Source organism: Elgaria multicarinata, chromosome 5 (genome assembly GCF_023053635.1).
Source record: "Elgaria multicarinata webbii isolate HBS135686 ecotype San Diego chromosome 5, rElgMul1.1.pri, whole genome shotgun sequence".
Classification (NCBI taxonomy): domain Eukaryota; kingdom Metazoa; phylum Chordata; class Lepidosauria; order Squamata; family Anguidae; genus Elgaria; species Elgaria multicarinata.
The window spans coordinates 90,697,609-90,724,518 of NC_086175.1; the positions used below are offsets into that span (position 1 = coordinate 90,697,609).

Sequence of the window (26,910 nt, forward strand, 5' to 3'; positions counted from 1 at the left end):
CATTGGTTTGTTCATGGTCTTTGTACTAACCAAAGACCATGACAAATACATCAAAAGAAAATATACATATATACAGTAATATAAATATTTTGAACAGTAGAAAATTATACAGATAACTTAGAATTTGCCATAACTAAACTCAGCAGTCTGAAACTCCGTGACATTTTTGTTTTTGCTAAATAGCAAGAGCGAAAGGGGATTAATCTTTCTCACCCCAGTAAACCTTTAATCAGCGTGAAACACCCCCACGGGAAGTTATTTGCCATGGGAGGGAAGCTACTATTGGTGTTCGGGGAGGGAGGGGGATATTTTTTAAAAACCTTCTTCCCATGGTATCACCAGGAAGCCATGTGCAGCATGATCACATACTTCACATCTTGCCTAGTTTGGCCCTAATAATTTGTTAAAAATTAAGAGTAAATAAATGCTAACCTATTAATATTGTGAGACCTGTAGCCTTTCATCTGCTCTAATCTCTAAGGGATGTGCTCTTAGGAACACGTTAGCCCAATAAAGAGAGTACATCTCTTGTCTCATCTGCCATGCTTTAGGTCAGAGTCTGCTATTAGGTATTTATCCGCACAGAAACTAGTCACCAGTTATTGTTAGTAAGAATGGAGCAGCTGGGACTGTCATTGCAAGGCAAAATACTTATTCAGAGAATATGCACCTGTCGGGGAGGGGAGGGTTGCGTCGCAGTACCACTTTGGCCCCAATCTGCCACTGAACTCTGCAGTTTCTCTGCTCCAGGCTGGGGTGGGAGGCTTAATGCAGATTGCTGTAGAGAAAGCAGTGTTTTCTGGCGTTCACCCGGGTACCAGAGCCTGCCCACCTCCAGCCATCTTTGGCTTCCGGCGAGCAATCAGTTGTCGCCATCCACCCTGGACTGCCCCCATGCAGAAAAGTCATGGTAACCTCACTCTGAAGAAAAGAGTCGGAGTAAGTCCCTGACTTTTCTACTGCACATTTTTGCTTATTTGCCCCGTGTTGGCTGCTGCATCGTATAACTCACTCTGAGCTGCTTTGCAGCCACCTCAGCAAAGATGACATTTAGACAGCCCCTGCAAACAACAACCATACTAAAGTAGCAGTAAGCCTTTGTGTGTTTTACTTGCATGACTGTCCCTGTGCAGAGCACTCTGGGACAGAATCTTTTCACTGTTACACTGGCCAAAGTTGTCACAAGTGTGAGCCAGGTGTGATTTAAGTACATTTTCCTACCCAAGGGAGGCCAAAAATATGCCCATGCTCTGTCAGTCTACACTGCATGAAACAATTCCTTCCTCCTCAAAAGCCACTAGCAAATGCTTGGGATAACTTTGATAGAGTGATGTGTTGCACCATCACCTGCTGAGCCTAACCCAATTTTTCTTCTAAAACCAAGAATGTCACTCTTTTATGATGTCAGGAAAGTCCCACACATCAGTATTTCCTTGAAAGCTTGCAATTAGCCTGCATGTGTAGAATCCGTTTTTAACTGATAGTTGCTCCGGGTTGCTACTGCTAGTGGCAGATCCTTATCCAGTCTCTTTTGCCCTGATCCCACAAAAGTGCCTGACTTGGGGTAGGAGAGGTAGAGAGTCAAGGTAGTTGCCAACTTTTACCCCTCTTACAATTTTGTTGTGGCTTTTTCCACCTGAAAGAAAGCAGATGATACTGTGGAGGGTGAGTAGCACCTGCAGTACTGCAGAGAACATGGGAACTGCTTACTATAGATGCCTTCTGCAGCCAGTAGAAGCAATAGCTGCTGAAGCTAGCTAGGGTATGAACTGACCCACATATGCTTTGAGCTGTTTTTGGTTGTGTGCTTGTGTATATGTGAGGTATATGAAGGACTTAGTCGCTTCTAATATTTAGTTCTTTCAGAACTCTTAAGAGTTTGGGAATGTGATAGCCTCTCAGTTATCTGATAAGTGATCAATGTTTAGGTGAGGGAATCTGTGTATCTGGAAACTTCCCCTGGTGACCTCCAGATGTTTGGACATCAATTTCTGTCCCTGCCAGCATGGCCAATGGTCAGGAATTATGGGAATTGCAGTCCAAAAAAGCTGGAGGGCACCAGGTTGCCTGCCTTTGTTTTATACATTCCAGGATTGCGCCCTGGCATTGCAAGTGGATAGTTGGGCAGAGCCTGGTAGAAATTAAGGCCTTGCCTGACTATGTAAGCTTACACAGCATGGAAGTACTAAAAAGAAAATGAGTGTGTTTGGTGTGGACTATTCCAAGTTGTGCAATTATCAGTTGGAGAATGCATAAATAAGCTGGTTTGTGTGCATCTCCAAGCAATTATGGGCAATGTCTTTGTAAGAAGGAGAATGTTATTCCTAGCTGACATACATATGACAAGCACAAAAGAAGCTTGTCTGAAAGAAGATTTTTCTATGCAGCATGTCAGCTGGAGACGTCTTGAGAAGGGGGGATTACTCATTGTGGTGTTTGTTTTATTGGTATTTGGCTGTGTGTTATTGTCCCAGACATTCCAGAAGCCCCATATCCTGAAACACCCAAGCAGCTAATTTTTAAGAGTCACCTTATAAACTTCTTTTAAAGAAACAAAGAATGCTATTATTAACTTAACCTTGTATTATCTCTGTTCCTCGCTTTTCCTTAGCTCTGACTTAAACTCTTGGTAGCTATTGTAATTGCTATGTTCAAGCTATTCCACACACCCAGGTGAAGGCAGGATGAGAAAGATTTTCTTCCTTTTGTCAGGACAGGATATGGTACTAATTCTGCTGGTTTGTTGATAGTTGGAAAGGTTTATACAACAATCAGAATTGTACCAGAACGATAAGATGAAATAAACACATGTGTACTGTGTTTATTATTGAGGGCGGGCAGAGGGAAACCCTTATCCAGAGGTTGGCCATTTGTGAGGAGAACTCATCAAAGGAAGTTCACTCTTTCAGGAAGCCTGTTTACAGTGCTCGTCTGAGAACGTGGGAGATTCTCCAGAAGCAGGAAAGTGTGCATGTCCTGTTCAAAGAGAGTTTCCTTAACTTAAAAATATACCTCACAAATCTCAACAGACAACTAAACTTCCTGGATTTTGTTTTTGTATCTGCTGGATAAGTTTGTGTGAGAATTACTCATGTGGAAGTACTAGATAAAGAATAATTAAAAGCAATGAAAGGAGTAGCCTTAAAGAAATGATAGAATTGCCTTAAATTTGGATAGTATGACTATGCCTTTGATCTGACAGCTTCCCTTCTTGATTTCTCACTTGGGAGATAACTTAAGTTCATTAATCTTGTAGAGTAAGTTCCTTGGGGCAGAGACCTGCCTTTCTACTAAATTGCTCTCTAAGATGCTATGTGTATTAACGGTGCTCTACAAACTATAATCTTTTAAGCGGCTGTGCTCATAAGTATTGAGAGTCTCATGATGAACTTCCCTTTTTAGCCAGTCACCATGAACCAGTCACTACACCTTTATATATCGTTAAATTCGTGGTTATTCTTGAGTGGCAGATGAGCACTAGTTTGTCTTTCATGTCAGAAGAAAAGTCCAGCTAACTTTTAACATCTTTTAAAATTTATATAGTGTAGAAGCTATTTTCAATTATCTTTGCTAACTCTGTGCCTTGATGTCACAGGTAGCCAAACAATATTTTTAAGTCATTTGTGGGTGGTGGGTGGAGAGGATATTAACAGATTGTTGAATGAGCATTGTATTGCCTCTGTGGATAGTGAATTGTCAGAGCACAGAAGGGTCATCGTGTTTCAGTGTTCTCAGTTTCACAGCTTCGTTCTATTGTTTGCCTTTTGTTTGTTTTTAAAACCTTTTTCTATCTTTTCTTCAGCTGCTTCTGAGGTTATCAGTTTTGTTCCTTTTAAAACATTTTTTGTTGTTGCTGTTAAGAAACTGCTCACATGCAGTGAATTCTTAAAGGTGCTATGAGGACTCTGGCAATATTTTGAAATCCACACTTTAAGTAGAAAATCTGCATTTATATTCCACACAATTAAAAACAAGCACATGCATACACACACCCATGCAGGGTACTTCCAGATGAGTAATTACTATGAAATCAACATAGCTTGTTCACATAGATATTCTGGGTCACAACATGACATTGTGACCATTATATGAACAGCACAGCTGAAATCTAGGTTTTCCATGTTTTTTGAAATGCACATTCAGAAAAGACACTGGCCTGGTTCAGACAACACTCTGGGCTTTGTGGTTAGCTTAACCATGTTCAGCAGTGGTTAATGCTAACCACATGTGGAATACTTGCAGACAACACTTTTAACCATTAATAAATGGCTGCTGCTGTTTTTATACTGTTTTCATGTCTCTGACAGTTTTTAAATTTTGTATATTTTTAATGTTTACTGTTTTTTAGCTTTTGTGAACCACCCGGAGAGCTTCGGCTGTGGGGCGGTATATAAATGTAATTCAATCAATCAATCAATCAATAACCCTTTTGTGGTTAAGTTAGGTTTGCGGCCTAACCATGGCTTAGTGTGTTGTCTGAATAGGCCCATTATGTAGGAAGGCCATGTGAAAACAATCAGGAAGGTGTATAGAATGTGGGGATGCATTACGTCACGACCCATTATATCATCTCAAACTATAGCTCCCAAGATGCAGTTTGACCTTGTGCATGCTTCGCACCTTGGGTAGAATTCTGACTGAAACCCAGAGCAGATTTACCACCCCATTGACATCAGAGCCACCAGCCTCCACTGCCCATTGATCTGATCCACCAGGGCTGCTTTTATGTTCATCTATTGATATAATGTAGACTGAGGGGCAAGGACTGGAAAGAGGAAGAAAGGAACAGCCTCCTTGCTGTTTGTTCCAGTTTGAGTTCAGCTATGGCCAACAATGTTCAGAATAGTGCTGAAGTATCTCATTCTAAAAAATAACAAACAAACAAACACAAGTTCCAAAATAAACAGCAAATTCTAAAGAAAAAGAGAATTATGAATTGTCCATGCATCAAAGGCTCTGCTGCCAGCTGCAATAAGGACTTCTTTCTAGCTGATTTAAAAAAAAAAAAACCAAAAACATTGTTAACCATATAATTGCATTAGCAATGATACAATCCTCATAGCAAGCAACTTAAAACAAAAGCAGGAAATTAAACATTTCTGAAATTGAGGAGAGAGGGGAAAGTCTGCCGCTTTTTTTAAACAAGTGCTAGATGGCTGCCTGTACTGGTATACTAGGGGATTGCAAAAAAATAAATTAGAGCAAAATCATGCAGCCATAGGTGGAGCATGTTACATGCGCTATCCAATGGATGGTTGTGATAGTTATCACATAATTAAATTCCATACAACAAAAGCAATGGATGAAAAAGCAAGGAAAAGAGCAACCTTCCAGCAATTGATATTGTGGTTTGAGTATTGGAAAAATTCAATATCCCTATAACAGAAACACAGCCATGATGTATAAAGTCTGGATCTTCCCAACAAATGAGTAACAACTGCACAGTTGTATTATAAAGTGGTCATCTAAAAGGCTTGAGGTTTCATATATTTTCTTTATCCCAGTGGCCCATTTAATGAAAACTTAGGTGGAAGATATTCCCGAGTTATATTAATTCATTTCTCATTTTCCAAACAAACCTCTACTAGTAGTGTAGGGACAGGGAACTTTCAGACTGGACCAAATTTGGTCCACCAGGTCTCATGATTGGGTGACCAACTCAGGATTTCCCCTGATTTGTCTGAGTTTTTGTTCTGGCCTGGGTGTCGGGGGATTTTCTGTAATTTTCTGTAATGTCCAGGAATGACATGCTTTGCCCTTTAAAGACACCGTTAGCGTGGTGGGGGAAGGGGGGATGACATGCTTTCCGAAGCCACATTATTCCCCCACCCACCCCGTTCCAGTCAGGGCCTTAAGGGGGAAAGTGTGTTATTCCCAGACATAGAAAGGCCCCAATTGCAGCAGTGTGGGTGTGTGCGGGAATGACACATTTTCTGCTCCAATTGGGGCCTTTAAGGCCCCAATTGGAGTGGAGGAAGGGAAAGGATGCTTTCCGGAAGCCCCAGACAGCAGGCCCTGATTGGAGTTGGGATGGGGAGAGCGTGCTTTCCTGGGCCTCTGGAAGGCATGTCATTCCCCCTTGCCATGCTAGTGCTTCCTCACCCCCTCATACTGGGTGACCAAATATGGTCACCCTACCTCATGCTGCCCGCTGATGCCCTGCCCCTCCACACTGCCTAGAAGGGAGAAGGCAGCTGGGTCAATTGGGAACCGCCCTGAAGCAGTGGTACCCAAGTCTCCGCTCGACCATTGCCTTTCCTGTCAGGAAAGCTAAGGGCCACGTAAAGTCCCCTCGTTGGAGAACTGCTTTCTTGGGGCACTCCCAGCATCTTAAAGCAGCCGTTCCACCAAGCTTCAGTCACTCCTCCCAGGTAAGGTGAAGGCCAAACAAAGCTGGCTCAGTGGAGGACGGCCACCTCAGTACTTCAGCATCAGGAGTACTTTAAAGTGGCAGGTTCCCTGAGTTGAGCAACAAATCTCTCCCCTCCAGCCTGCCTAGTGTATGTGTGAGTGGTTGATGGGAGAGAATGTGCCCACCTAGGCAAGAATGTAACAGCCATATGCCAGCGGTAGGGGTGGCCTTGCTCATTGCTGGCATGCGTCTGCTGATGTGTTTGCCCAGAGCCATATCCAGTGTGGCCTTCAAGCCGAAAATGTTTCCCTACCCGCGCTGTAGTGGGCAGTCAGTTTTTGATGATTCATGACTACAGCATATAAAAACTCATTCGAAGCCCATGTATTAGTGACACAATATAATGGCCGCAGTGGGATTTCCCTTCCCTTCATAAGATTTTTATGAGGAAAACAACAAGGGATCCTGGGAGCTGGGATACCTCTTAAATTGACTATTCTTTGCTATGGGTTAAATCATTCCAGGTCACGAAGCAGATCTTCTCAACCCTCTCAGCCTGGGGTGTAGTCTGTCTTCAAAAACCACACTAAAGCAAGTGAGAAATACTCAATATAAATCATCTTTTCCTTCCCCCTCTGGAATGCTTGTCTCTAAACGGCAGCATTTGACAACGTGGCAGGTGGTCTGCGTGCTGGTTGCATTTGTGGACTGTAGTTCCCACCATTGTGCTCATCCTCTTCTTCCGGAACCTCTTCTTCAGTTGGTCCCCGGATTCGTACAGGTTCATGTGGTGGTTGGTAGTTATTTTCTGTCTCTCTAAATATTTGGTGCAAAAGGAGATGGCTTTCGGTTAACTATAGCTTTTATTTTAAAGAGTTATAGGCAGTGACTCAATACTGCAGAACTGGAGTGGCGAATCACTGTTTCAATTCCCTTGCAGTCTGAGCCAAATCCTGCACTATGAGGACCTGGGTGACACAAGAGTACCACAATAGGTGTTTCTCTGACTCCAAAAACATTATTTCTTCCCAGGTTCCTGTGTAAATAGTGTTCTGCTGAGGTTATGTTTTCTGCCCTTGAACAACTAATGTACTAAAAGCTGGATATACTATTAAGAAAAAAAAATTAACACATTACATTGATATGTGTTAATGAAAAAGGTTTTCTTAGTTCAACTATACCTGCCCTACACATCTTTTATTTCTATTTATTAATTTATTGCATTTCTATACCACCCAATAGCTGAAGCTCTTTCTTCCTTGATTTTAACATTTTCCTTTAGTATAATTGGTTTTGCTCTCAGTGCCTATACATCCCAAAGGACTCATTCAGACGACACTTAGGGCTCTGTGGTTAGCTTAACCATGCTTCTCTGTGGTTAGCACTAACCACAAGCCGTATGCTGGCACACAATACTGTTAACCCTGCCTTGTTCCTGCTTGCCTTAACCACATGCTAACCACAAAGCAGATCAACACCTGAGTTCTCCGAATGCTCCACCCCCTATCCCATCAGCCTTTGCGCTAAGAGCCAGCAATTGCATGGTTTAGGTTATTTAGGCCACTCTATACTGCTAGCTCTATGATACCAGCCCCTTAACCACAGGGGCATATCAGACTACACCTTAAGCCAAAGCTAGTGCCGCTAACCCTGCTGCAGAACAGGGTTAGTGAAGCCAACCACAATGCAGTTAGTGAGGTACCTGATTAAGGAAAACGCATGTCAGATGACACTGTTCACCCTGTTACTTAACCTAAAACACTTAACCAGCACAGTTAACAGAGACGTCTGAACGGGGCCATAGTTTAACTAGTTCTGGATTCTTTACTTTTTTGTGTGTCTGTCTTTTTAACAGGTATGCCTTTAGTATAAATCCAACTTAGAATTATCAGAAACATCCCAGGGAGAGAAAGGAAAGAAGCAAATAATAATGTTGGTGTAATTTGATCACCTTGTAGAAGAATTTCTGGAAATCTTTAGTGAATCCACTCACATTACTTCTGCATGTGTGTGCTTGGGAAAAAGTATAATGTGGTAATGGTAATACATGTATCCCACTTGTAGACAGATCTGCAAAGTCTAAAACTTCCAAAATGGTTTCTAGTTTCATAGTTCTATCAAGTTAAGCATTACTGTGAGCAGGATTGCAAATAACCCTAACACAACAAGGGGAAGATACCTGTGAGGCGATTTCATTGTCTGCTTCAAGAACAGGCACGTTCTCTGGGCTACTTTCATCCCACCCAGGGCCGGTGCCAGACAATTTTCTGCCCTAGGCAAGGCGAGCTACTTGCACACACACCCCAAATTGCCAACTTCGATTTTTAAGAACAGATGTTTTGTAGAAAAAATAAGCACAAAACTCTTAAGTCCCCACTGCTTACAGAACAACAATTTAGTGCTTCCAAAGGCAAAGCTCCAAAACAGGCAGAAACACTTGTTTCTGGACTGGGACAGGTTGTTGTGCTAATCTGGTGCTCACTTATGCAAGCTTTGCCACCCTACCCTCTTCCAGAGACTGGCATTTCCACTCACTTCAGCTTGCCTCCAGAAACGCTAAACTGCAAGCAGTTCCACAAGTGGTAGGGGTCACTTGTAGTCCAGAAGTAGTGGGGCTGATTGCACATGCAAGGGCAGTTCTGGATTCTGCCCCAAGAACCAGCGATGATGATGATAATACTAATAATGCATTCAATCGAGTAAAAATAGAAAAATCAAATGAATTAAAAGTAGATTAGCACCACAAATATAGTAAAGGGAGGAAGGCTGGGAAGGGAGGAGAAAGATTCGACCGACACCCAGGAGGGAAGGGAAGAGAGGAGGTGGAGGAGGAGAAGGAAGCGGGTGCCTCAGCCTCGGGGGAGCCCTTTCCCCTCAGTGAAAACGGGGCTGACCCGAAACAACACCAACATGGCAGGAGCCACCCTCAGCCATATCCTGCACTTCCAATGGTGGCCCACACTGGGCTCCCGCTGCCTCCTCAGCAGCCGCCTCTCATGCCCTGCCCCGAGGCGCCGTCGACCAACCGCATGAGCATAGCCCTCTGCTGCAGCAGTGCTGGGAGCCGCCCACAGCTCGTGGAGGCGGTGCGAGCGTTGATTGCTCAGAACCTACAGGGAGCGCTACTCAGAAGCTTGGAGAAGAGCAGATTTCTGTTAAGCCAATGGAGAAGCGCTCCTGCCCCTTTCTCCGTTCCCATCTTTTTATGGCTTTGCTTTCCTACGGCGCACTCTCACTCGGGGCTGGGCTGACTACAGGACCCAGAATACAATGTGACAGCCCGTCTAAGAAAGCCATGGGGGCGCCCGTAGGTGCAGGGAGTCCTTAAAGGACAGGCAGCCAATCGCTCTTAGGTAGCGTACTGCTTGCGCGGCGCCCCTCTGAGGTCAGCGCCCTAGGCAGGCACCTTGTTCGCCTAATGGAGGCACCGGCCCTCACCCACAACTTCAAGTGAAAGACACTCACGTTTGCTCATACTCTTTATCCTTTGAATTCCTGCAGCAACAGCAATAAGCCACAATACCGATAATAATGATGAAAGCAACACACCCTCCAATGATTCCACCATAGAGGGCAAAGTTCATGGATGCTGTGGAGGAAAAAAATAGTACTTAGTCATCCCTGAGTTGATTAACCAAATCATTTCTTTTTAGGAAATATCAGTGCTGTAGTGGGAAGTCCCCATATCCAATATGAATGTCCCCATATCCAATATTTTTTAATAAAACAATCTCTTTTTGGCTATGGGGAAAGTCCAAAAATTCAGGTCCAAAAATTTGATCCGTACCATCAAACCAGTTCTAGAAGTTTGAACTCCACCAAGAGCAGGTCTTTTGTTAGGCTAATTGGTCTGAATTGCCTATTTAAGACCAAGCCATCACAAAATACATTAGAACTGGGAATATTGTTGTTAGGGAAATTCATGCCCCCCTCAACAGCAACTGAGGATTGCAGCTAAGGTCAGAGGGAACACAGGGGGAGGCAAATTATGTCAGCATCCCTGCTCATCAAAAGGTGCCGGAGCTGCATGCCTGGGTGCCCTGGCTTCACTACACCAATGGGGAAGATATTGAAGCAAACTGTCTCTCCCTGCTGCTATTCTCCCTGTATCCTGGGGGCGCCTGTGGCAACAAAATGAAACAAATCAGCAATTTGTTTGGGTTCTGCTTGAACCAATAATAATTAGAAAAAGAACACATTTTTAAAAGAATATTTGTGCTTTTGACAAATCCCAATAAAAGTATTATTGGCTTTAAGTGCTTTCAGGCTGGCATCTGGTAGTGCTACCCAACCATGGCTCTTCTGCTGTAAGCTCCATACAGAATTGCAATTGACTTTCCAACTTGGTAAGATGGTATAGAAATTTTTCGGGTGTCCATCCTGCTATTTTCCACCTGCGCTAGTGGGCACAACACAGTTGCCTGTGTAGGGAAGAGACAGTCCACTCATGAGCACTGCCTTCTTCAGTCACTTTTTAGCATCTCTTTAACATTTGCACAAAAGCATTTCTTTCCGCCCTATTTCACAATTATCCAAGAAATGTAAAAAGTAGAAACAAAAAATAAAGTAACATCCCTGACCATAAATATGATAAAATGGCTCTGATTGGAAAATTAGCTTTAAAAAAACACAGTTTTTAAATTTGTGCTAAAACACTTCTGAATGTAAGTGTTATTGCACAAATGTTTTAATAATTTAATATCCACTGAAGTGGAAGAGCACCAATAAAATATCAGTTTTTAAAATGATGCCAGTTGGAAAGCTAATAGTGAAGGAGTGCTGAGGCACAGATGTGTTGCACTGAAAATAGGCTCATCTGCCCACTAGATCACTGCATGGATCAAAACTGCGATGATCTATACTTATGGTGATTGTGCTAGTGTTCTCCCTCCCACAAAGTCAGATTTTATGTATTCTGAAAAAAGATGGAAGTGCATGGGGAAAACATGGGAGGATGACAATTTGATGATGATGATGATGATGATGATGTCAGATAGCGTGCTTCCAAATGAGGCTTTTATTGTGCTATCGCCCTGCCTCATTCATGGAACTGTAGGGAGGGGTATCCCAAGCATCATTATCTTCCACCCATAACTCTCCCATGTTTTCCCCATCGTTTCTTCTGTCTTTTTTCTTACCATGGAAAATCCATTAAAGAAAAATGGAGTAGCTGTACAAGGCCTCCTGACTGTTAGCACTAGCACACCGCTGTCTGGAAACACTCACTGCATGCCCGTAAAAAGTGAGTGAACAAAGTGTAGCAATTCTGCAGTAAGTGCCTGGTGTGGAAGCACCTTGAGAGCCCTCTGCAGTAAAAGGAAAAAAAGAAAAGAAAAAGAAGGGGGTTCTTAGGTTTATTTTCCATTACAGGCAGCTCTAAGCTTAGCAATAAAACCACCCTGACTGCCATTTTTCTTGGTAGAAAAGTGGTACAAATCAAATAAGTAAGACGGGGAAAATCCTACAACTCCCAGCATTTCCCAGCCAGCTATACTGGCAGCTGTAGGACTTCTGTCTAAGCATGCATTTGGATTGCACCCTAAGTAAGCAAAGTCCTCCAAGAGAGAATTGGGTATTTTGAAGCTTCACTGTTTAGTCTCTCAGGCTAATACAGACTTACTCAACCTGATGTTATGGGTTTTAACTCCCATTAGCCCTATCCAGCATGGTCAATGGTCAGGAATGCTGGGAGTTGTCGTCTAAAACCTCTGGAGGGCACCTGGTTAGGAAGACTGGACTAGTGTGACGCCTTGTCCTACCCGTACCCCCATCAGTCCAAGCTCTTACGAGGCTTAACTGCAACACTCATATTGCATTTCTCCTGCCCAGCAGAGTTTTCGGAAAGGCAGATGTAGTAGCCGGTGGTGTCTATAGAGATGTTCTTCAGCAGAAGCACTCCTCCTGATGTAAAAAAGAGAAAACGTCAAAGGTCATGATCATATGGCAGATGCAAATGGAATGAAGCACCCACATCTGTCTCTTTTAAATCCAGTCTGTCTACGTAGCCTTGCAAGCTGAGGGTTTTCATGTCCTCTCTGGGAATTATCATTTTTAATGGAGGAAAGCATGCCATAGGGACTAGGCGGAGAGAAATCTGCAGAGTCAGCCCCTGAAAATGGGCTGATCCTGTACACCTAAGGGTTGGTGTGGAGCTTCCTCTATAGTCTTCAGAATGTATTTACGTTTGGAGAATTTTGTATTGTGGAAAATGTACGTTGAATAGGGAATATATAAAGACATGGGTGATTGTACACAGAAACATTTCCCAATCTGGTTCCATCCAGATGTGTTGGACTACAGCTCCCAGCATCCCCAAGCTAGGATATCTGGAGGGCACCAGGTTGGGGAAGGCTGATACACAGTAACATGATAGCATAGTGAATCAGCATGTATTGATAAGACAGTAGAAACAGAACCTCTACTTGAAAGACGCATATTGACCAGGAAATATATGAAATGTATTGGGTGAATTCACACTTGACGCTGCTTGGAGACTAGGATCTAAGACCTAATTTCTCTGAACTGAAGGGAGGCTGCACCCATGGAGGGTGTGTCTGCCCAGTTTTTGGGGCCCATAACACAGCTCACCCTATTCAGCAAAGTCTCCCAACCCTCTGCATAGCGTTTTCTGGCATCTGGAGGGGCTCCCATGATGGGGGCAGAGGGCGGTAGGGAAGTCCATTCAACACACCGAAATCTGGATCTGACCTTAGTGATGCTGACTGACATTCCCTGTTTGTTCACGTTCTCCATGCTTTCATGTGACTGGGCACCATTGCCAATGTTTCCGCGCATTCTCCCTTCAACTCGCATTAATTACAACATACAGATACACACATGCAAACACCAAGAGGCATCCCCTCTCCTGCCCTCCATTTGAGGTTCCACACACCCCTATAACCTGATCCCACATTATAGCTTGCATTGTATAGTTTGGCTGATATTTTTATTTATTTATACAGAGGAAGGACTCTTAAATAAACTCGTTTTTTGGATGAAGAATGAAAGAAAAAGAACAAAGTCATAGGAGAGTAGGTTAGCACATAGCAGTGCCTGAATGAGGACCTGTTTTCTGGTGCAGTGCCACCACCTATAGGTCACGCTACTGAACAGCAAGTGCACATTGCACATTACAAGATATTTTCTTTGCAGCTGTTTTGAGCTATTATCGAGGCTTATTCAGAGAAACAAAAGGAAGTGTGTTCAAGCCAAATTGTAGGGAGTGTTTCCGGAACAGGATTCTTTAGCTCGGGTGGGCAGTTTATGGGCCCTGCAGATGTTTGGGCCTAGAGTTCTCATCAGCCCTATCCAGCATAGCGAAGAGTAAGGGATCATGGGAGTTGTATGCCAAAACATCTGGAGGCCATCCCTGCTTTAGTGGGAGGAAGAAAAATAAGTTATTCATCCTTCTCTTCCCAGAAGATTCTGGTGCTATTCTTTTGGGTAAGTAGTTTTCACCTGCAAAGACTAGCATCATAATGAGTAATCAAGCAAGAATCAGTCAAACGCTAAGTGTTCCCCAAATGGCAGGGCTTTAAGACCAAGTAACAAACCACTTAGTTGTTTTTTTGTTTTGTTTTTTAATTTTTTAGGAATTTCACACATAATCACAGATGGGGTAAACTTGTGTTATTTGTCACCAGTAATGGCACACTGTGAGACTTCTACCATCACAATAAATACATAAGGCAAAACACAAATTTCGCATGGAAGAAAATAATATTTCACTGCTGGTGGTTTTATGGCCAAAGAAAGCAGTACAATTTGCAGAGGGTGGTACCACCATTTTCCCAGCCGTAAACATCTGTTCCAACACAGGTGGGCCTTCCCTTCCATTTATCCAGGCTGATACATGTAGGCTTAACACTTCTAGATAACTTACAGAGCAATCTGATGCCCCTTAGATAGCATCTGGGGGACACAAGGACCTTCTTTAGATGGAGGGGGGAATCGCATTTCCCTCCCGTCGCTTTACCTCATGCTACTGTCCCAAAGTAGGGACAAGTAGCTTCCTCTTCCTTCACACACTGAAGGAAATAGCAACACATTTCGCTGTAGGAGAAAAAAACTGGATTTTCCAGGGTCTTTTTTTTTAATAGAAAAATATCTAGAAGGATCAGGAAGCAGACAGTGTCATGAAAAGGACAACCAGATTACTAAGCCATTGTATGCATTCTGTAATAAGTTACCACATGGTAGGCGGGCGTCTGTATTCCCCGTTTTGAAGTGGGTTGAAGGGCAGGCAATTGAAAACACACACATTAACCTACACATCCTCTAGCATATATATTTTTAAAAGTATGTAGGGAAATTTGACAGTGACCCATTGGACTCCAAAAAGACAAAATGCAAGGCTACCTTAATCTCTACAGAAAACACCCTGACATTATTTGGCCAGTTTCTTTAAATTAGAAAGAAAAAACTTTACAATAATATGCGTTGTCTCTTTCCAGCACGAGAATGCACATCCTCTCCCACCGTTTAAAAGGGGGAAATTCTTCCCACACCACAGCAGCAAGACCTCCCCCGCTCCCCCTCACATTACACTTAATGCCCCATTGCTCCATCACATCTAGGTCGAAACACGCAGCTCCCGTCACTTCTCTGTTGCCGCTCCGATGTCACTTCCTGAAAACAGGAAGTAATTAGGCCCATTCAGTCTGGTAGGAGAGAGCAGCAAGCTGGCTTTTTCCGGGAGGGGGGGATTTGTGGCGCAATGAAGGCCAGAAGGGGCAGAAGACGTGGGAGAGGCAGACGACGTCATGTGAGCAATCCTGGAGTGCCCAGTAACAAGCATGCAGTGAAATGCTCATGGGATGAAGCTTTTGATGTTTCGCAGGGCTCACACAAATGTGCTGCTAAGTGGAAAGCTGCTGCCACCACTGCAAAGAAACGGCCTGGAAAAGTTCTAAGATTCCCCCTATTCATTTACCTCAACTGGAATTCTATAAAGGGGTGGGGATCCTATGCCCCCTCAGATATTGTTGGACTCAACTCCCATCACCCCCAGACAGCATAGGCAATGGTAAGGGATGATGGGATTTGGAGCCCAGCAACATCTGAAATGCTGCAGGATCCTCACCTTTACTCTACTATAGATGCTCCTTCAGGAAAGAGACGGTGGGTGGGGAGAGAGATATTAATGTCACTGCACATTGTAGGCTTTTTTCTATCTAAACATGCACAAATAGCTCGGCGGAAGAAGGCGTGGTATTCGTCCCGTCCGGCGCGGAGGAAGCTGGGTGGCGGCGAGGATGTGTCTTCCTCATCTCTTCACCAGGCAAGTTACATGCTCGTTCTTGGGGTGCACTGGGGGCGGATGGAAGCACCCCGAGAACGACGTGTGGAAGAGCCCTAGGTGTGCATTGGTGCCACATTGCCTCTTGTTCTGGATAGTTCAGGGCCCTGCATTGATGGTGCCGCCACTTTCCCAAGGTTTCGCTGCTGTGGGATGGCAGCTGGTCATCCCGATGGCTGGATGCAGCGTGGGCTTTCCAGTGGCCATTCAGCTCACTGGGCCTGCTCCCTGTCCTCCGCCCGGCTTCTGGCGACCAATCAGGGGTCACCAACTGACCCAGAGCACCCCCGCCTTGACACTGGAGCGCAGTCAGATGACAGAAGGCTGTGGTGACAGTGCTTCAGTGGTAAAAGTTGGGTAAGTGGCCAACTTTTTTAAAAAAACAGCTTTGCGGGAAAACCCCGTGGTGGCTGCAAATTGGCAGCTGCATCATATAACTGATGCAGCTCTGATTTGCAGCTGATGTGGGGCTTAGAAGACATATAGACAGCCCCTTGGTCTATATTGGATTTGAGAATATAAAACTAGGGGTGTGCACGGACCCCCCACTCCGCTTCACTTTAAGATCCGCCATTTTCGGATCGGCCCGCTCCGCCCCGCCCCCACTCCGCCTGTGCCCACTCCGCTCCGCTCGGAGCTCCGGATCCGGATCGGAGCTCCGGTCCCCTCCATAGGGGGGGTTACCGGGCCCTGCCCATGCGGCGATGGCGGCAGAGCCCGGTAAGGAGGAGGGGGACCTTACCTGCCTCTGTCCGCGGGTCCGTCGCCGTCTTCAATTGAGCCCGTGGTTCCACCAGGAAGTCTGGGCCACAAGTGCAGCCCAGACTTCCTGCTGGAACCACGGGCTCAATTGAAGATGGCGACGGACCCGCGGACAGAGGCAGGTAAGGGAGAGGAGGGCGGGGGGGTTACCGGACCCTGCCGCCATCGCCGCCCATGTGGCGAAGGCGGCAGTGCCCGGTAAGGGACCAAGGGGGAGGGGAGGCCTTACCTGCCTCCGTCCACGGGTCCGTCACCGTCTTCAATTGAGCCCGTGGTTCCAGCAGGAAGTCTGGCTCAATTGAAGACGGCGACGGACCCGCGGACGGAGGCAGGTAAGGGAGAGGAGGGGGGGTTACCGGGCCCTGCCGCTGTCGCCGCATGGGCGACAGCGGCAGGGCCCGGTAAACCCCACTTACCTTTCCAGCGGAGCTCCGGATCGAGGCGAAGGATCCGCCTTCACCTCGATCCTCTTCGCCATGCTCCGCCGGCCCCCCAATCCTCTTCGCCTCCGCCTTAAGGGCAGGCGAAGCCCCCCACTCCGCTACTGCTTCTCCGCTCCTAATCGGAGTGGAGCACATGCCTATATAAAACACACTACCCCACTTTTCTCTCACCATGATGATTGGACAATTTTCTTTTAAGAAATAAATTCAAGTGATGATTTACAAACATGTAAAATCTGAAAATAAGTGAGTCTCGAGTACCATCATCTAACTGAATTTTGCATACCTGCTATTTGTGTTCCCACAAGTTGCCGGGGGTGGTTTTGTGTGTCATAACTTTGCCAGGAATATTTAGGTGCAGGGGATCCTTCGATAGAATTGCAGGTCAGGTTAACATTTTGCCCATATTCCAATTTCCCTATAATTTTGCATTCTGGCTTGGATGGAGGCACTATATAAGGGTGGAGAAAGAGAAAGAATAACGAGCAGATTTAGCAATGTAAGGAAGTTGTAGATTGTAGTTATCCTAACACCTATTCAGGCTTTAGGTCCAATCACTATGCAAGTTGCTCTTCGCAAACACCAGTGACCTGTTACACTTTTCTTCCCAGATTTGCAATATATCTTCACCACTTTGTTTATGCATATAATCTCATGCCTATTTAAGAATGGCTTAGTGGCAGTGCACATGTGTAGCGTGCAGATGGCCCAATTTCAACCACCAGCATCTTATTAAAGGGTCAGGTAGACAGTGATGGAAAGGAACTCTACTTGAGACCATGGGGAGATGCTGCAAATCAATACTGGACTAGTCTGACCAGAGGCAGCTGGTGGCACCAATGTCAGTGGGGCTGTGAATCTGCTCTTGGTAACAGTCAGAACCAGCTAGAACGCTAACAGAGCTATCCCAGGTACTTAACCCTATCCTCAGAATAGGCTGAAGACTTTGGATAGCTCTTTTAAAGTTCTAATTGCTTCTGACTGAGACCCAGAACAGATTCACCAATCCATTGACATCCGTGCCACCAGCCTCCACTGAGTCTGAGCTGGCTATAAGGCAATTTCCTACCATCCTCACCTCTTTATGTCCCAACCAAGTAACAAACATACAAAACCCAGGCTAGAATAGCTAGCTGTCTTCAGCAATCCTTTCCCATTAACGCCAGGGACACTGCCTCCAAGTTCATCTACAGCACAAGCACTGCATAATAATTTCATCTAGAACAGACTTCCCCAACCTGGTGTCCTCCAGATGTTTAGGACTAGAATTCCCATCCAGTCCTGCAAGCGTGGCCAATGGCCAGGAATACTGGAAGTTGTAGTTTAAAACATCTGGAAGGCACCAGGTTGGGAAAGGCTGATCTAGATCAACTGTGTGTGGCTCTCTCACATTGCAATAGAAGACAGAATCAGCATTCTTTTAGGGAGCAGAGTACTTCCAGATCACTGCAGGTACTATTTCCTGCTTGCTGTACATGTGCTACTGAACTCATTAATATATAACCAGCAGGATGTCTTACCAAGGACCAAAAGATCCATATTTGCTAATTCCATGGGGGGATACTCCAAAAGACGGACTGAACATTCATAGGTCCCATTGTCATCCATGGTCACCTGATTGATAGTGATGCTGACATCGCCATTGTTTACATTTCCAGAGACGCTCAAGCGGCCTTGGTATGCAACATTTATAAATTCTTTGCCATTATCAAGTCTCATGCTAAAAAATTCTTCCTAGAGAAAAGAGCAGGGTATCAATTTAACACAATTATTGTGGCACAAATCTTTGGCTTATCATGACAGTATTCTGAGCATGAAATGCACTAAGAGCATCTCTACATTAAGAAAAAAAACTGGATTCTTATCAGGTTCATGACTTTTTGTGTTCACAACGGGCTCCTTCAGACAGCAACCAACAGTAGCCATAAATCCCATCATAAATTAGATACTGAATTATCCCCGTGTTTTTAAAACACAGAATTACTGGGGAAAACAGCAGGAAATATCCTGGCTGTTGATGATGTCATGTAATCAATCCAGAAACTTCCATTGAGTGGCAAGTCACAAGCATGCTATAAAACTATCATCTAGAGAATCCCTTAGAAGGAGAAAACCCTACCTTCCCCTGTTTTTTAAAAATGAATGTTCTGCCTCACCACTAAAATCTGTAAAAGTTCAAAGGTTCAATAGGCTCCAAGGTTCCTTCCATACCTATCTGAATTCAAGCAGCAATTTTGATGTCTGTCTTCCATCTTTTCGTCCATGTATATCCTTTCTTCCCTGCCGAGGGCAGCTGGGTTGTCTCCCTCTCCACTGGCAGGCAAAAACGTTTTTCTTAAGTAGACCTTTAGCATATAAGCTGATCTGTTGTGTTGGGTGCTCTTCTCATTCTTTGTTGTGTTATTGTTTTAATTGTGTTTTAATGTATTTGTTTTATGATTTTTTAATTATGTTTTTATTTTAAATGTTGACTTGTATTGCTAGCTGCTTTGGGTGCTATTTTATGATAGAAAGGCGGGGTATACATTAAATCAGCGATGCATGCAGGGACCCTTTTGAGCTCCTTTCCCACAATCTTCACATTCCACAGAACTTTTACCTTCACTCAGTTCATTTGGCTGGTAGATTTCACACATGCCACTTAGGCTACAATCCTGTACCTACATACCTAGGAGTAAATCCCATTAAACTTTATAGAATTTACTTCCAAGTAAACATGCATAATATTGTATTGTTCAGTTCAAGTGTTTTTTATGCTCTTCCTTCACATTGGTGTATATGTGCAAAAGACAAATACAGTTTTAAATGCACTTTTCCATTTTTTAAAAAAACCCGATGAATGTCAATGCAAATTTAGCACCAGAGGATCTCCATACACAAATCCCTCCCAGTTAGAAAGCTTCACTCCATCTTGAGCAAGACTCAAACTTCTCTGAATTTGGGAGCAAGCAGTAAGAAGAAGAAGGCTTGAAGTCTCTCAACCATTTGGAGTTCTGAAACCTGATATGCAAGCTCAAGGAAGGGGGCACTGCTGCAGTTGTTAATGCATGGGAATTCAGGCCCCAGCTAGACTTAGGATCTCTATAGCCTACAGTGGGTGTTTTCTGCTCCTCCCCTTCCACTTCTCTCTGACCTTCCACCATTGGTGGGAGCACATGTGCTTGCTCTCTCTTGTTCCTGCCAACATTATAGAACACAAATAGACAAAACAAACTCTACGCTGTACCTGTATTTAAATGCAAGAATATTGTGAGTAAAGCTGTTTATCTTTCCTTCATTAGAGAAGGGTGTTGTCAGGGAATTTCCCTGATCCAATAGGAAGGATTCCAGACAAGTCCTGATAGAAAGGCTTTTATTCAGAATACTACACGTGTAGGAGAAAGGCGGCCTCCAGCAGGCTGAAGGCTGACTACTGCCCCCCCGCACAGCAAACTTTTATACTCTAATGAGCTCATATTTCCCCCCTCCCTCCCACAATTGATTACAAGTCCCATAAATGTTCCAAAACGAAACTATTTCTACATAAACAATGCTTTCTATGATTACAGCTATAACTGGTACAAATGTAACTTCATGTTCCTGGTAAGCACTCCAAGGGCAGCTGGAAAATCCCAGAGTCTACTTCTGAAATGCCCAGTCAGGGGTCTTTGAGGTGTTCAGACAAAGGAAGGATGAGACCATCCTGTCCAGGGTGATATGCTAGGGTCAGAAATGCAAGGTTTTCAGATGTGAACTTCTGGAAAGAGTGACGTGTGACTGGGAGGGGCTAGGAGTCAGTGTGTGGGCAAGAAGCTAAGGCAGAATTGGATTGCCAATTCTATTGATCCAGGAGAGCGGGGGGGAGGGGGGGAGTGTCAGGAATTCTGGGGTGCTTGTGTACTTTTCCATGAGGGGCAGAGACCTAGGAAAGACAATTTCCCTGTCAGTGTGGTCTCCGGTTTTTAACCTTGTCTGCATGTGGGGCTGCAAATTGTATTCTGCCTTTCTATTGTGCCTTTTTCCTTTGTCTTTTTAACAGGACAAATCATTACCAAATAATTCCTGTAATCAACTGGATTGTCACTTCCTGCCAGAGAGCATGAGACGTGACATATTCTTTGCCTCACAATTTGTCTGGAAATAGGGGAAACGACAGGTCCCATGCTTCCTGGCATTCCTTCTTGTTAAGGAAAGGATGAAGAGCCCTCTCCACTGTTGCCTGTAACCTCCACTTTCTCAAAAGCAGGTGCTTAGAAAGTGGTTAGGGGGGAAGACTTCACTCAATAGGGATTCCCCACCCTCACCCTAGTTTTCTTCACAAGTGCGGAAAAAACAGAAGGAGTTTTTCAAGCATTCTCTTAGACCTCAAATGGATCTTCAGCAAGATGAAGGGACATTAGCCCATAATATCACCTTTTGGGAAATGGGTAAGAAAGAAATCCCACAGAAGTTATGTGGATATCATTTGATACACATCTCCATTAATAGGATGTCTTTTTTTTTTTTTTTTACCACCCGCCATCACCACCCAACCTCCCAACTCGTGGATGTAAAATTTTAGAATAAAAACGGGGGAGGAAAGCTTAAATCCCCTCCCTCCCACCCCCCAATCTGAATCGGCCACACATGCTTAGACTGAGGAAAATAAGCCAAGATTTGAAGAATGTGTAGAGGTCAAGAGGGATTCCTCTGTTTTCTTTGCACAGCTGTTTCTTCAACTCAGTCCGATTTCCCCCACAGACGCTCATAAAAATGTCATGCACCATTACTGCCTACCCTTTTAGGTAGTTTCCTCCAGGCTGCCAAGTCTCCTATCTCTCGATTAGGAACAGGGGTTTGGAAGTGGCATTGTAGGGTGGCATTATTTCCTTTATTTACTTCCAGTTTCTTCTGAGGTGTTTCCACTGTCAAGGCATAAATAGCTGCCACAACTAAAGAGAGAGAAAGAGAGGCCAGAAAGCCCAGGTTAATTATCACTTTGATTGGTAAAACTAGGTGGCACTGAAGTAAATTAAATCAGACACTCCACATGAGTACCCAGTAAGTCTGCAATGGATCTTCAGCTTCAGCCATCTCACTTTCTTGTTTAGTCAAGGACAGTTCCTATCATGAGGAAGATTGATTCTGGATTCTATTCAAGACTGGGGTCATAACCACTTTGGAGAAGGGGGTATCAGGTGCAAGAGAATACTCTTGGTGCAGACCTATCAGGTCAGTTTTTATTATTTATTTCATTTCTATACCACCCAACAGCCGAAGCTCTCTAGGTGGTTTACAGCAATTCACAAAATAATAAAATGCAATATAAAAATACAGCATAAAAATTTACAAAATTTAAAATAATTTAGACAGCTAAAAACAGATTAAATAAAATACTAGACCTGTTTAAATGACTGGCATGAATGCCCCATCATATGCCACTAAATGCCTGAAAGTATCCTGGTGCTGAAAAGATGGCCATGTTGTTGCCAGGTGGGCCTGAGTGGGGAGCTCATTCCATAGTCAAGGGTCACCACAGAGAAGGCCCCTCTCTCTTGTCGCCAGCCTCTGAACCTCCCTCAGAGGAGGCACTCAGAGGACCCCCCAGTTGTTGATCATAATGTCCAGGTATGTTCAGGTTGGAGAGGCAGGAGTTGCTGCTTCAAGAAGATCGCATGCAACAACTCTGCTGCCACCCAGTTAACAAAGCTCACAATAGGAGGTATGTTGAGAGAGGACACCCACAACAAAACTTTAAGGTCACTCAAACCTACTCATAAGAACATAAGAAGTGCCCTGCTGGATCAGACCAACGGTCCATCTAGTCCAGCACTCTGTTCACACAGTGGCCAATCAGCCACCAGCCAGGGACCAACAAGCAGGACATGGTGCAACATGTTCCCCAGCAACTGGTGCACACAGGCTTACTGCCTTGAATACTGGAGATAGCACATAACTATCAGGGCTAGTAGCCATTGATAGCCTTCGCCTCCAGGAATTTATCCAACCTCCTTTTAAAGCCATCCAAATTGGTGGCCATCGCTACATCTTTGGTAGTGAGTTCCATAATTTAATTATGCACTGTTTGAAGAAGTACTTCCTTTTATTTGTCCTGGATCTCTCCCACCAATCAGCTTCATGGGATGACCCCGGGTTCTAGTATTTTGAGATGTCTCCCTATCCACATTCTCCACACCATGCATAATTTTGTGCACCTCTATCGTGTCTCCCCTTAGCCTCCTTTTTTCCAAGCTAAGCCATCCCAGCTGTTGTAACCTTCTCTCACAGGGGAGATGCTCCAGCCCCTTAATCATTTTAGTTGCCCTTTTCTGCATTTTTTCTAGCTCTATAATACCTTTTTTTAGGTGTGGTGACCAGAACTGTACAAAGCATTCTAAGTGTGGTCACACCATATATTTGTATAAAGGCAGTATGATACTAGCAGTTTTATTCTCAATTCCTTTTCTTAGAATGCCTTACATGGAGTTTGCCTTCTTTACGGTGGCCTCTTCAGAAGTTGCCCTCCTGCAGTTCTTACAGCTTTAGAGGTGCTAGCCAACACGTACCTGGAAATGCTGACTGTACTTTTATACGGTGGATGAAAAATTGGGCTTTAATTTGCCCGTGTATTTCTCCTTTCACACAGCAGCAGCACCATAACCTCAAGGAAGTGCTTTGGAAGAATGCAACTCCTACATCTATCAACAATGTCCTACCTCCGACCACAGACACCTCAATCACACCTAGCCTAGGTTGCTCCCACGCTGTTGCCCTTTAGCACTGGTAAGGCGTTGCTTTTCCACACACAAAGAGAAGCAGCATTAAAATGGTGGTTCCACACAGCACTAAATATAGCACTATTTTATTCAGCAAAGCCTGTCCCTGTCTCTAGGCTCCTTCTCTAAGTCATTCACGAAAGATCCCCTGCAATTTTAGTTGAGATTTCCTTATTCTGGCTTTTGCCTCTAACTGATTCTTGGTTAACATGACCACGCATTTCTGATGACTTGACCCTTAATGAGTCTTTTCCTGTCCCCCCGCAGGAGGAATTTACTCACCAATTTCGTCTCATTTTCTCCTAAAATAGTGCTATTTAAAATAATTAAAATTAGAAGACATCAATAATTAAAGTCCCCCTGCCTAAAGACACTGGGAAGATGCAATAGCATTTTGCACGTCCACATTGGACAGGCTGGTGTTAAAAAGTAGTCAAAAATCAAGTGTGAAAAACGTCTGTGGTCAACAGAAAAAGAACTGGGATGCAATGGCTTGGTGGGGGGAAGAGAATTTCCCTTACCGGCAGATGCACTTTTTGTAAGGGTTCCCTGCAAAAAGGAATTACTTGTAGGCTGCCATCACAGGCTGATCCTCACCTGAACATTCTGGTTGTCCACCTGCTTAGGAAATTTATCCCTCTTGCTTACACCCCCTCCCTTCAGCCTAGTCCTAGGAGAAGAAAACTAGAAGGAAGGCATTTTGGATTTACTTTTGCAAAGCCCAGAGAACAGGAAATCTTTGGAATCTTTGAAAAACTGTCTTTGGAACCCAAGAGAGTGTGGTCCTGTTCAGACAACATGCTAAGCCATGGTTAAGCCACTAAACCTTTTGCAGCAAATGGTTAATGAGGATGTTTAAACTGTAGTTATGTAGCCACCATGGCTAGGAATGGTTCACACGGCAAAGCCATAATGCTTAGCTCAAAATCCTTAACCACCATGGCTTAGCACGTCATTTGAACAGGGTCAGTCTCTTAATGTGCGGTCTTAGTACATGGGGCAAATTTTAGTGAGAAATTCTCCTTTTAAACAATACAACTAAATGTCAAGGTATCAAATAAGTTTATTTGGGGAAAGAGGGAGGGGGCAGAGAAAGGGAAGGTGACAATCACAGAAAGAGAAAGAATTGTAAATAAAAATAAATATAATCACTCTAGCTAGTACATTTTACCTGCTAGAAGAGATCTTTAGATTCCAGAGTGCATGTAGGGTTCATTGCAAAGCAGATAGTTTGAGAGAGAACATATGATTGGATAGTTCTAAGGGACAAACTATGAGGTTCTACTTTATCTATTTATGGGAATTTTAGCCAAATAAAAGCCAGCCCCTTTGGTGGAAACATTGTTGTTTGATTAATTGTAAGAGAGGCTCCATTTCTGATGTAAGTCATCTAGGTAGTCAATCTGATAAATATTCAGATGTTGGTTTCACCCTCCATAACAACTCAAAACTTATAAATGTACCAGCCAGTTTTAACCAGATGGGTTATTGTGAAAAGGGGATTAACCTAAGGACATATATTTGAGAGAGAGAAAATAGGATATCTGTCAGGCTTCTGGAAAAGTATTCTAATTGCAGACACTGTAGGGGGCACTGTTGGTCTATTCAGAATATAGAATTTTTCCACAGTTGGCAACACAGGTACAAAAATTGTGTGAACAAAGGATGACTATTCCAGATTAAGGAACGAATGTGGAAGCAATCAGAATTTATAGAAGCACAGGATTCCCCTTGGCTGCTCTCTTGCAAAAGCCTTGGTCATTTCCCACTTTGCCAGTGGCCCTGGAAGAGGAACGTAGCATGCAGCCCTATACCAAGGCATGAACTATACTAGAGCTCCTTTCGTGTGTCAGCCAACACTATGCTCATATTTCTGCAAAAGAAAAAAAGTTGCTGGGTAGCAGCACATGCTAATGAATACAGAGCAGTGTGCACTATGTTTATAAAGGGATTGAGTGTGGTACACAAATGCAATTGCAGGAGGAATAAGGGGGGTCGTGTTTTTTTTAGTCAGCTGACTGCATGCACAACTTTGATAGTGTGCAGCAACAGAGGCTTAAAAATAACGTGGACGGCAATTCAGAGCTCCGCTCCAAATGTACTTGCACAGTCAAAAGTAACTAGGGGGCGGGGGAATCACTGAGAAGAAAGATGGGGGATGAAAATCACAGGCCTTTGAACTACGTCAGCCTTCTCTTTCTCTGCTCATGCCCTTGGCATGCCAGCTGGCAAGGGACACCCCCCTCCACCTCTTCTGTTCTCAGTTCTCACACAGTAGCGCCCCACAAAATGGCCTGTGCCACTGTCATCAAGCCCACCACCACCACCTCCACTCACTCCCTGCTCACTCCTTGGTGATGGCAGTGGTGAGGGGCCATTTTGCTGGACAGTGCCATGCAAAAGTGAATGAGAAAGGAAGAGGGGCAGGGCGAGTTCTTGCTCATGAATCCCATTAAACTCGGTGCAAAGAAAGAGATGGGAATAAGAGGAAGGCAAAACTGGCTGGCGGTGGGGAAAGCTTTGAAGCTACTCCTTCCACTAAGAGTTATGATACTACTAGGTTGGAACACACATGGAAACCACAAGCACCCTTAAAAAAAACATCATAGGAGCAGTTTGGAAAACAATGGAATATTGTGGGCAAAATAGTGTGAGGAGGGCAGTTTGGGGGCGGGCGGTGCATCGTGTGACAAGCCTATAAGCCAAGCTTTGCAATGCCGAGGATAAACCCTCATGTAGATCAGCCCCAGGTCAGCCTACTTGTCCATCTCTCCCAATGTTGTTGTTGTTATTATTTATTTATTTATTTATTTATTTATTTATTTATTTATTTATATAGCACCATGTCTAGTTGCCACTCTCCAAGGTCTCAGGCAGGGGTCTTTCTCATCACCTCCTGCCTGATCTTTTTTATTATTACTACTGCTTTCTTTAATTGGAGGTTCCAGTCATTGAACATGGGACCTTCTGCGTGCAAAGCGTGTGCTCTACCCTTGAGCTATGGTTCATCTGAAGAAGGGAGGAACCTTTATTTTATCTAGACCAGGGAACCTCAGACCCAGGGGCCAAATTTGGCTCACCTGGAGTTCAAACCAGACCCTCCAGGCAGGCCTGGCCCAAGGCAGGTTGCCGCCTGAAGTGAGCAGCTGACGCTGGTGCCCGGCTGCTTTTCCTTCTGGCTGTGCCGCCGCCGCTGCCCATGTCCACCCTGCCACTCAGTCTGCTTGGCAGGCAGCTAACTCAGCTGACTGCACCCGCCTGCCCGCCTGCCCGCCCACTCGCTTTTTTTTTTGGCATGTGCATAAGCATGGATCGCCTCGC

The 26,910-nt window shown here is 44.3% G+C and overlaps 1 protein-coding gene across 1 annotated transcript in view; it reads right to left on the reverse strand.

Annotated features, from left to right (window-relative positions):
• Window positions 1–7,002: 7,002 nt before the first annotated feature.
• Window positions 7,003–26,910, reverse strand: part of GPA33 (glycoprotein A33) — a 30,446-nt gene continuing 10,538 nt past the window's right edge. Inside the window, exons 2-7 of the mRNA XM_063127705.1 lie at window positions 21,611–21,765; window positions 18,376–18,589; window positions 17,142–17,306; window positions 12,140–12,253; window positions 9,818–9,941; window positions 7,003–7,168 (exon numbers count right to left, since the gene is read on the reverse strand). Coding sequence (XP_062983775.1) covers window positions 7,003–7,168; window positions 9,818–9,941; window positions 12,140–12,253; window positions 17,142–17,306; window positions 18,376–18,589; window positions 21,611–21,765 — 938 coding nt within the window. The remainder of the gene's footprint in view (window positions 7,169–9,817; window positions 9,942–12,139; window positions 12,254–17,141; window positions 17,307–18,375; window positions 18,590–21,610; window positions 21,766–26,910) is intronic.